Below are 11730 nucleotides of genomic sequence, written 5' to 3'. Positions count from 1 at the left end.
TCCAACCACACTCTAGCTCTGTCTCTTACAGCAAACGGGAAAAGCATGAGCTTGTAGACTTCAGGATCTACTCCATTAGTCTTAACAGTATCACATATCTGCAAGAATTCAATTAAGAACTGAAAAGGATCTTCAGATGGAAGTCCATGAAACTTGCAGTTCTGCTGCATCAGAGAAACTAATTGAGGTTTCAGCTCAAAGTTGTTTGCTCCAATGGCAGGAATGGAGATGCTTCTTCCATGTAAATTGGAATTTGGTGCAGTAAAGTCACCAAGCATTCTCCTTGCATTATTGTTGTTGGGTTCGGCTGCCATCTCCTTTACTTGTTCGAAATTTTTAATAAGGTTGTCTCTGGATTGTTGTAATTTAGCTTCTCTTAGTTTTCTCTTCAGATTCCTTTCAGGTTCTGGATCAGCTTCAACAAGAATGCCTTTTTCCTTGTTCCTACTCATAAGAAAGAGAAGAGAACAAGAAAAGAAGAGGAATCCTCTCTATGTCACAGTAAAGAGGTTCCTTATTGTTAGTAGAAGAAGAAAAGGAATAGGGGTGAAGAAGAATGAAGAATCCAAACACAAAGGTAAGGATAGGAGCAGTGAGATGAAGAGAAGTGTTAGTATATGAATAAATAATTAGAAGGAGATGAGGGAGAAGGATTTTCGAAAATTATTTTTGAAAAAGGGTTAGTGATTTTCGAAAATAGTTTTTGAAAAAGGTTAGTAATTTTCGAAAATTAAAATCAAAAATTAAAATAATTAGTTAATTAAAAAGAAATTTTGAAAAAGAGGGAAGATATTTTCGAAAATTAGAGACAGATAGAGAGTTAGTTAGGTAGTTTTGAAAAAGATAAGAAACAAACAAAAAGTTAGTTAGTTAGTTGAAACAAATTTAGAAAAGATAAGAAGTTAGGAAGTTAGAAAAGATATTTTGAAATCAAATTTTTGAAAAAGATAAGATAAGAAGATATTTTTGAAAAGATATGATTGAAATTAGTTTTGAAAAAGATTTGATTTTTAAAATCACAATTAATGACTTGATTCACAAGAAATCACAAGATATGATTCTAGAACTCAAAGTTTGAATCTTTCTTAACAAGCAAGTAACAAACTTGAAATTTTTGAATCAAAACATTAATTGATGATGTTATTTTCGAAAATTATGAGATAAAATTAAGAAAAGATTTTTGAAAAATATTTTTGTAGTTTTCGAAAATAACTAAGAAAAATGAAAAAGATTTGATTTTTGAAAAAGATTTTGAAAAAGATAGGATTTTTAAATTGAAAATTTGATTTGACTCATAAAAACAACTAGATTTTTTTTAAAATTTTTGAAAAAGTCAAATCTAATTTTTGAAATTTTGAGAGAGAAAAAGGGAAAGATATTTTTTTGATTTTTGAATTTTTATGATGAGAGAGAAAAACACTAAAAATGCTCAATGCATGGAATTTTTAGATTAAAACAATGAATGCATGCAAGAATGTTATGAATGTCAAGATGAACACCAAGAACACTTTGAATGTCAAGATGAACACCAAGAACATATTTTTGAAAAATTTTTAATGCAAAGAAAACATGCAAGACACCAAACTTAGAAATCTTTAATGCTTAGGCACTAAGAATTCAAGAATGCATATGAAAAACAAGAAAAGACACAAAACATGAACACATCAAGATCAAACAAGAAGACTTACCAAGAACAACTTGAAGATCATGAAGAACACTATGAATGCATGAATTTTTCGAAAAATGCAAGATGAATATGCAATTGACACCAAACTTTCAACTTGACTCAAGACTCAAACAAGAAACACAAAATATTTTTTTTTTATTTTTATGATTTTATGATTTTATTGTATTTTCTTTTAATTCTTTTTTTCGAAAATCATTTTGAAAAAGAAAAATAGGGATTCCAAAATTTTTAATATGAATTCCAGGAATCTTATGCTCTTTAGTCTAAAGCTCCAATCAAAGGGTCAGGCATGGCTTAATAGCCAGCCAAGCTTTAGTATGTAACTCAGACATGACACTCCTGACATTTCCTACATCCAGCCAGGCTTCAACATGCTTCATGAAACACTAGAATTCATTCTTAAAAATTCTGAAGAAAAATATATTTTTGAAAACATTTTTATTTTAAAATTTTTTCGAAAACAAAGGAGAAATTTTTGAAAGATTTTTTTGAAAAATTTTTGAAAAGAAAACGAAAAGAAAGTTACCCAATCTGAGCAACAAGATAAACCGTCAGTTGTCCAAACTCGAACAATCCCCGGCAACGGCGCCAAAAACTTGGTGCACGAAATTGTGATCATCAATGATGCCATCAACATGGTACGCTCAATTGTAATCTCAACTTTTTATCACAACCTCGCACAACTAACCAGCAAGTGCACTGGGTCGTCCAAGTAATAAACCTTACGCAAGTAAGGGTTGATCCCACGGATATAGAATGGTTATGGAGTTTTCGAATATTAATAATAAAACAGGGATAGAAATACTTATGTAAATCCTTGGTGAGAATTTCACATAAATGCATGGAGATGCTTTCGTCCCTCTAAACCTCTGCTTTCCTGCTGTCTTCATCCAATCAATCTTACTCCTTTCTATGGCTGGCTTTATGTAAGGACATCACCGTTGTCAATGGCTAATTTTGATCCTCTCTGGAAAATGGTCCGATGCGCTGTCACTGCATGGCTAATCGTCTGGAGGCATCACCCTTGCCAATGGCTGCATCCTATCCTCTTGTGAAAATTGTCCAAATGCTCTGTCACAGCACGGCTAATCATCTGAGGTTCTCGATCATACTGGAATAGGATTCACCCTCCTTTTGCGTCTGTCACTACGCCCAGCACTCGCAAGTTTGAAGTTCGTCATAGTCATTCAATCACAGAGTCCTACTCGAAATACCACAGACAAGGTTTAGACTTTCCGGACTCTCATGAATGCCGCCATCAATCTAGCTTACACCACGAAGATTCTGATTAAGAGATCCAAGAGATAATCATTCAATCGAAGGTAGAACGGAAGTGGCTGTCAGGCACGCATTCATAGGGAATGATGATGATTTTCACGTTCATCACATTCAGGTTGAAGTGCGAATGAATATCTTAGAAGCGGAATAAGTTGAATTGAATAGAAAAATAGTAGTACTTTGCATTAATCTTTGAGGAACAGCAGAGCTCCAAACCTTAATCTATGGAGTGTAGAAACTCTACCATTGAAAATACATGAGTGAAAGGTCCAGGCATGGCCGAATGGCCAGCCCCTCTCATCTAAGAACTAGGCGTCCAAAGATGATCCAAAAATGTCTAATACAATAGTAAAAAGTCCTATTTATAAAAAACTAGCTACTAGGGTTTACAGAAGTAAGTAATTGATGCATAAATCCACTTTCGGGGCCCACTTGGTGTGTGCTTGGGCTGAGCTTGAATGTTACACGTGCAGAGGCTCTTTCTGGAGTTGAACGCCAGGTTGTAACGTATTTCTGGAGTTCAACTCTGGTTTGTGACTTGTTTCTGGCGTTTAACTCCAGACAGCAGCGTAGAACTGGCGCTCAACGCCGTTTTACGTCGTCTAAACTCATTCAAAGTATGGACTATTATACATTGCTGGAAAGCCCTGGATGTCTACTTTCCAACGCAATTAGAAGCGCGCCATGTTGAGTTCTGTAGCTCCAGAAAATCCACTTTGAGTGCAGGGAGGTCAGAATCCAACAGCATCAGCAGTCCTTCTTCTACCTCTGAATCTGATTTTTTCTCAAGTCCCTCAATTTCAGCCAGAAAATACCTGAAATCACAGAAAAATACACAAACTCATAGTAAAGTCCATAAATGTGAATTTAACATAAAAACTAATAAAAACAACCCTAAAAGTAACTAGATTCTACTAAAAACATACTAAAAATAATGCCAAAAAGCGTATAAATTATCCGCTCATCAAAATGCTGGAAGTAAAGAGTTGAAAATAAATGGTGGAAAGTAAATTGAAGAATTGTAAATGGGAATGGGGAAGATGCTCATAAAAGTAAATTGCAGAAATTAAAGAGAATGGGTAAGATCAGAATAGGGAATTCATTGGGTTTAGAAGATGTTGTATTCTCCAGATCAAGTTCATTTTCATCTCTTCCTCAATCAATGCGTTCATTGATCTCCTTGGCAATCTTAAGTGATCGAATTACAATTCCTTGTAATTCAATCTCTCAAATCTTGATCAATAGCCAATTCCTTGGTCAATTTCTCATGAGAAGAGATGAAGTATAGTCACTAATTATGCCACATGCATTCCCAAATCAAGTGTTGGTAGAATTATAGTCACCATATCCTTCCAACCCCAATTTGGTCCAACATGAGAAAGCATTTCTAGCATGATCTCTTCATTCCTCTTCCAAGGTTCAGAAGAGATCCAAGTATAAATAGCTTCTTTTCCAAGATAACTACCCAATTAGATGAAGATTGAAAGCTTTCTAGTAAAATCAAGAGAAAAGATAGAAAAAGAATAATGAAAACTAATATTGATCCATCAAATTACAGCAGAGCTCCCTAACCCAATGAAAGGGGTTTAGTTGTTCATAGCTCTGGAAATGGAAAAAAGAGATGGAAAATACATTATGAAAAGTAGACTAGAAGTGCAGAGAAAGTAAAATTATACAGAGAGCGGTTCTCAAATTTCTAACCCCCCAAAAGCTCTTTTCTAATTCAAAACTACCCCTATATATACTACTCTTCTGATCTTCTAGTTGGTTCTTCAAGTCTTTGATATGGGCCTTTGGATCTTGAGTTTGAAGCAGTTATCCCCTTCAGTGGGCTTAGCTTTACTTGCAAAGAGAAAGTGTGAAGTAGGCAGGATGTTTAGCTCAGGACGTTAGTGGCGTTAACGTTAAGTGAGAGTGTGGGTTCGAGAACATTAGTGACAATCACCTTTTTCACTAACGTTCCTAACCAAGGATGATCCACATTAACTTCAACGTTAGTGGCACCAGCGTGACCACTAACATTGCCTCTTGGTCCTTCGCACACGTTATTGGGACTCACCTTTTCCAAAAAAAGTTGAGAGTCCTCCCTTCCCCTACGTTAGAGTCCACGTTAACTTAGTTAACGTGGCTCTTAACGTAAGCTTGCCAATCCTTCGAGAACGTTAGTGACAGTTACCTTTGTCACTAACGTTCCAAGATGCCCCTACTCCCCACGTTAGAATCCACGTTAACTAAGTTAACGTGGCTTCTAACGTGGTGATGATAGCCATCTCCAACGTTAGTGACAAAAGTGAGTGTCACTAACGTTGGCTCATCATCCTTCTCTCCACGTTAGCTTCCACGTTAACTAAGTTAACGTGGGAGTTAACGTGGCTCATATTGGTTCATTGTGGCTCCTTCCAACGTTAGTGACAAAGGTGAGTGTCACTAACGTTGGCGATTGTTTACTTTCTCTACGTTAGCTTCCACGTTAACTAAGTTAACGTGGGAGTTAACGTAGCTCAAAGTGGCTTAGTCCAACGTTAGTGACAATGGTGAGTGTCACTAACGTTGGCCATTCTTTTGCTTCCCAACGTTAGAGTCCACGTTAACTAAGTTAACGTGGAAGCTAACGTGGCCAATATGAGCTTGGTCCAACGTTAGTGACAAAGGTGATTGTCACTAACGTTGGCTCCACTTTCTTTCTTCCACGTTAGAGTTCACGTTAACTTAGTTAACGTGACTCTTAACGTGGGCTATGATGGCTTCGAGGACGTTATTCGCAATTACTTTTCTCATTAACATTGCAAGCTAGCTCCCATTCCACGTTAGTGGTCACGTTAGTTAGACTAACGTGGCTGCTAACGTGGTTCTTTATTGCTTCCTTTGTCCTGAAATCAAGCAATAAAGTGCATCAAAGTTCTAATCCACATCATGAGACATGTATCATCTAATTTGTCATATAATTCATGCATAATTCTCATGAAATCATGTAAGGTGCACCATGTTTGCTTGAATCAAGATGTAAGTGAAATTCTACCCAAAACTTGCTTATTTCCTAAGAAAATGCATGAAACTATCCTAAAACAGTAAAGAAAAGGTCAGTGAAACTGGCCAAAATGCCCCGGCATGACAACACCAAACTTAAAGCTTGCTTGTCCCTAAGCAAGTACTGGAACAAGAGAATGATGAATGAAATGCCAAGAGAAATGAGTCATTATTGTGGAAGTTATGTCCTTGGTTTTATGGTGGTTTCATGCATAGCAATTTAGGTTCATTCCTTCACTGGCTTTCAGAACTTTATCATGTCCCTGAATACTCACTTGACTGCACCTTATGAAACTTTTATTCATTGATCCTTTTTGTCATTTCAAGGCTTATTTGTGTTCTTAGACTAGGTGCTCTGTGAGGGGGCGACTCTTTAAGATAAGCTTTCAGCCAGCACTCCCGAACCAGTTGGTTCAAGGTGCTAGGTGTTAAGACACCCCTACGGACTTACTTCTTCAAGTCTCTTTCCCCCATACATACACACCACAGGCACATGGTTTGTTATTTTCTTTTCTTGAGACCTTGGTGTCCAGCACCTCTTTGGGTTACTAAGTGTTCTGTAGCAAGGGTTATTCTTGATAGTGGACTTTCAGCTGATAATCCGGAGTTAGTTAACCCAAGTTACCAAGTGATAAGGCACCCCTAAGAGCTTATTCATCCAAGTAAATCCCTTACACAAGAGCACCACAGACATATCCCTCAAGATTCAAACCCTTGGTGCCTAGCCTTATTTCTTACTCTTTTTCTTTTATTCTTTAACTTTCATTTTTCTTTCTCTTTTTCTTATTGGGATCTTGTTATTCAACTAGTCTCATGGGATGTGTTTCAAGCATATGATTCAGGACAGATAGTTGCCTTCCCACCTTATTGGTGAACCAACTTAGCTAATCTATTACCACACCACAAAATTAGGAACTTACTCCACAATATGGATTCCACTCTGGTCTTTGATAACACACATTCTCTTTTTATTTGATTAAAAAGGGGACAAGCATACAAATAAGCAAGGTACGAATGCAGTGACATGAAGACTAGCAAGCATAGACCTAAGAAATGAAAAACTTAAAGGCATAATTCAAAATCCTAACTACCATGGAACATGTTCTATTTCATACATGATTTTCCTTATTTAAAGCTTGAAAAATTATGGATCAAAGAGGGAACTCCACCACCTTTTACTCATGGGGTTGCCCATGCTCTTCCTCTTGCTTGTCTTCTTGGTGTTTTTCTTGAGTGCTTGTACTCCCACTTCCCTTGCATTTTCCAATCAATTTCTTCCAAAAACCAGCATCTTCCATCTTCTTTTTCAGTGTTTCCTTCTGCTGTTTCACGTTCCTTTCCTCTTGTTCTGTGAAATCTTTTTGGACCTCATCATACCTAGGGATTGTAGAGTGTAGATTATGCATATGACTAGACATATAGTTCAACTTAGCTTGGGTGTTTATGTTGAACTCCTCCCTATGTAGTTGCCGTCCTTCATTAAGTACACTGAACTTATTAAATGCCTTCGTCTGAGCTAGCTGGCATTGGTTGAGTTTTTGAAGGCACTTGTCTTGACGTTCTTGCCTTTCAGACACTTGATTGATGGCTTGAGTGAGCTGGGAATAATATTCCATTTGCTGTTTCTGCCACTCCCCTTGTTGATTCATCCAATTAGAAAGGAGCTCTTCTTGACGATCCATCCTTTGGGCTTGAATATGCAGTTGTTGTTCTTGTCCCTCCATATAACTCCTTGCTAGTTTCTCAATGGCTTCATGAATGTGATTCAAGTTTATGTTGGTTGGGTCATAATATTCTCTTTGTTGGTGTTCTTCCTGATGAGACTCTTCTTGGTGCACTCCTCCTTTTGGTTTTGGCTTTCCTATGTAAGGTCTTCTTTGTTGTTGGGCTGGTGTCATATGAGTTAGACGCTGAAACGTAATTAGCCTCCCAGGATTTAACCAATCTGGGTTGCTATCCTCGAAGATAACCTTGGCCTTCATGCACAGTCTGAGGATGGTGCTGGGGTACCAAAGCCTGGCACCCGAATCAATCTTCTCAGCTGACTCTTGAATCCCCTCAGCTATAAGTTCGTGCACATTGATATCTCCACCTTGTACTAAGTAATGTACCATAGTAGCTCGAGTGACATTGACCTCGGAATTATTCACTGCTGGGAGGATAGATCTCCTCACGAGTTCAAACCATCCCTTGGCTTCAGGGCTGAGGTCTCCTCTCTTGATGAACCTGGGTCTCTTATCCGCATACCTTTCCCAGTCAGCTCCTGTAACACATATGTCATTCACAATTTGTTCGAGTTCATCATCGTCAGTGCTCTTGCTTACTCTTTCTTGATAACCAAGCTCATCAAAATGTGGTGATTTCAACTGAAGAGTTCTTGTTATAGCATTGGGGCTGAAGTCCACCTCTCTCCCTCTTACGTAACTTTTGAAGGTGGGAGCCTTGGTTTTGTCTTTTCTGACCACATTTGCATAGAACTCTTTGATGAGGTTTGCATTTATCTTCCCCTCCAGGTTCGTAAGCCTTTGCCAACCCCTTTGTTCAATCTTCTCTCGAATCTGTGGGCACTCATCCTTGTCAATTTGGAATGTTAACTCAGGCAGTATCTTCTTGAGCTTTATCCGTTCAAATTCGATTTCATGGAATGCAGTTTTGAATCTCTTCTCATCGAAAGGAATGCTCTCCACTGGTTCCTTTCTCTTTTGCCTCTTGGAGCTTGATGATGCCATGAGTTTGAGTTGATGTGTGAAGAGGGTGGAAGGTACGGAGAGATGAGGAATTCGGTTGGTTAGGACAAGGTGCGATGAAGAGATTTGGATGAGGAAGGTGTGAAGTGTGAGAAAGGGGAATTGGAATGTGAAGGGGAAGTACGGACTAGGACTCACTTATATAGGAAAGTGATGAGGGAATGAAAGGTGTGGATTGATGGGGTAATTATTTGATGGACGGTTGGGGTTTTGCATGGGGTGAGCACAAGGATCACCAACTTTATGAATTGATTGGTTCAGTTTTCAAGCTTGTTCTTCTTCCAATGTTTCATGGCATCCATTCCTAATGCATTCCCCCTTAAGACACGTGTGAATTACTCCCTTTTTGTGGTGGCCGAATCTTCCTTTCAATTGTCCATCAATTTTCCTTCGAAACAAGAAAAAGTGTAATTATTAATTGTGTGGATAGTGGCGGCAAAATAAAAAATGGAAGCAACTACCACCCTTTTTTATATTTTTTTATAGTTTTTGTTTATAACTGACTAAGTAGTATTCATGAATGCCAACCAACTAATTAACTGAATGTGTCCGTGTATGCAACATTGGTGACACCATGGGTGACACCAAACTTAGTTTGTGGCCATGTGATGTAAGATTTTTGTTCAGGGCTCTAAGAGTAACATCACAATTATGCTCTCTTAGTATGCCTTGAACACCAAACTTGTTCTTTACTATATGCTGCATAAAAGGATCATTCAATTGTATGTCAGGATTGGTTTGGAATTCATGAACCTTGCATTATTAACTCTTCTAAAAGCATGTAAAACATGGGTTTCCTCCCATGAAGCGCTTCTTTAGCGTCACTAGCTCGACGTTTTTTCCTTTGTCAGGGTGGCTGGTAGTGCATCAAATCCCCACCCCTTGCAGTAAATCTATCTCCATTAGCTTCATCAAGGATCTCCACATGTTCTAGGGAGAGAACTCTGTTGATGGTAAAAAGTTTAGGTAGCTGAGATGGGATGGTAGGGAGATCAGGGGGAATGGCTGGGAAGTAAGCTGAGATTACTTTATCCCCTGGAGAGAAGTCCTCTGTAGGGATCTTCTTGTTCCTCCACCTCCTTGGTACCTTCTTCTTTGTTCCTTTTGATGTTGCCTTGCTCTTTGTGACCTCCTCTTCCAGGGAGATTTTGTTGCTGGCCTCATATAATTCTGGTGGTTTAGGTTCCTCCTGATTTTTCTTGAGCTGTGACAGCTGCTGATTGCCTTGTTCATCAACTAAGGGGGTTCCCAGATATGCTGGTTGTACTTCAGTGCTTGTGTCTTCTATCAGTATCTCACTGTGATCTTTGCTTGGTTTTTTGTTCTCTTGATCTGTTTCTTGTGAGGGCTTGAAAACATTGAAATTGAGTTGTTCATCATGAATCCTCAAAATTAGCTCCCCTCGCTCCACATCTATAAGTGCTCTGGCTATAGCTAGAAATGGTCTTCCCAATATGATTGGGTGGAGGTGACTCTCTTCCATGTCCAAGATGACAAAGTCTATGGGCAGGAAGTATTTTCCAACCTTCACCAGCACATTTTCAACCACTCCTACTGCTTGTTTTTTAGTTTCGTCAGCCGGCCTGATAACTACATCTGTGGGAATTATCTCATTGATCTGCAGCCTCTTCACAAGGGATAAAGGCATTAAGTTGATGCTTGCTCCCAAATCGCAGAGTCCTTTATCAAAAATTGTTTCTCCTATGGCACAGGGGATGTAGAAACTTCCTGGGTCCTTCCTCTTTGTAGGCAGCTCTAGTTGAATGAGAGCACTGCACTCCTTATTCATCACTATTGTTTGTCCTCCCTTGAGTGAGTTTTTCTTGGTCAGCAGTTCCTTCATATACTTAATGTATGAGGGCATTTGTTGGAGGGCCTTGATGAATGGTATGTTTACATGGAGAGATGCAAACATGTCAAGAAATCTCGAGTATAGTCTCTTCTCTACACAGCCATTTAGTAATTGGGGAAAGGGTGCATAGAGTCTCAGCAGCTCCTTCTGTGTCAGCTCCTTCTGTGTAATTGTGGTGTCTTGATGATTCTCCCCCTACTTTCCTGCTGAAGTATCTTCTTGTTGTTCTAATGGGTTGTTCAGCTCTTCTTCAGTCTCCTTATTGCTTATAGTGACCATCTTGCAATCTTCCCATCTGACTTTCTTTGCTTCACCTCTCGAATTTTTCTCTGTGTCACTTGGGAAGCTATCAGTAGGTTTGGGAATCTGCTCGGAGAGGTATCCCACTTGAAATTCCAGCCTCTTGATGGTGTCTCCTTGATTCTTGATATTGGCTCGCACTTCTTCCTTGAACACCTTATTGTCTTGAATCTCCTTGCATATGCCCTCAAGTAGTCTCAATTCTGGAGAGTCTGTCATCAGATGTTGGTGGGTTGGGATTGGAGTGATGAAAAGGGTTGTTTTGGTTTTGGTATTGATGTGGAGAGGTGTTGTTAGGGTAGTGTTGATATGATCTCTGTGTGGAATGTTGGTGAGCTGCATGGTTGTTGGGGTTGTGACGTCTCTGATCTTGGCTTTGATCTTGTTGATTTCCCCACCCAAAGTTTGGGTGATTCCTCCAACCAGGGTTGTAGGTCTTGGAGTATGGATCATGGGTCTGCCTGGTTGAGTTTCCAATGTAGTTGGCTTGTTCTTGCTCATCCTCTGCCTCTGCATTCACTCCTTCTTGGGTTGCTGATGAGGTGGTGATTGCTGCTACTTGGTTCCTCTCCATCTTCTTGGTTAGGTTAGCTAATTGCTTGGTAATGAGCTTGTTTTGGGCCAGTAGTGCATCTACATTGTTTAGCTCCATCACTCCTATAGTGTTGCCTCTTTCGGAAGCATAGAAGTAGTCATTCTCAGCTACAGTCTCAATGACATCTATGGCTTCTTCAATGGTCTTCTTCTTGTTCAGAGATCCCCCGGATGAATAGTCTATTGCCTTCTTTGATTCATAAGAAAGGCCTTCATAGAAAATGTGTAGCTGCACCCATTCATTG

At 39.0% G+C, this 11730-nt stretch overlaps 1 protein-coding gene across 1 annotated transcript; it reads right to left on the bottom strand.

The window, feature by feature from the left end:
• Positions 1-7167: 7167 nt before the first annotated feature.
• On the bottom strand, positions 7168-8721 carry LOC148568034 (uncharacterized). The gene has a single exon (XM_088483795.1). It carries the CDS (start codon positions 8719-8721, stop codon positions 7168-7170), a length of 1554 nt encoding a protein of 517 aa, XP_088339921.1.
• Between the last annotated feature and the right edge of the window lie 3009 nt (positions 8722-11730).

This window comes from Arachis ipaensis, chromosome B4, assembly GCF_059453495.1.
Source record: "Arachis ipaensis isolate K30076 ecotype BB chromosome B4, ASM5945349v1, whole genome shotgun sequence".
NCBI lineage: Eukaryota > Viridiplantae > Streptophyta > Magnoliopsida > Fabales > Fabaceae > Arachis > Arachis ipaensis.
The sequence above is the reverse complement of the archived record's forward strand: the minus strand, read 5'-3'. Positions and strand labels throughout refer to the sequence as shown.

Excerpts from the sequence above, each read along its gene's own strand:
- LOC148568034 (XM_088483795.1), bottom strand. The coding sequence starts at position 8,721 with ATGGCATCATCAAGCTCCAAGAGGCAAAAGAGAAAGGAACCAGTGGAG.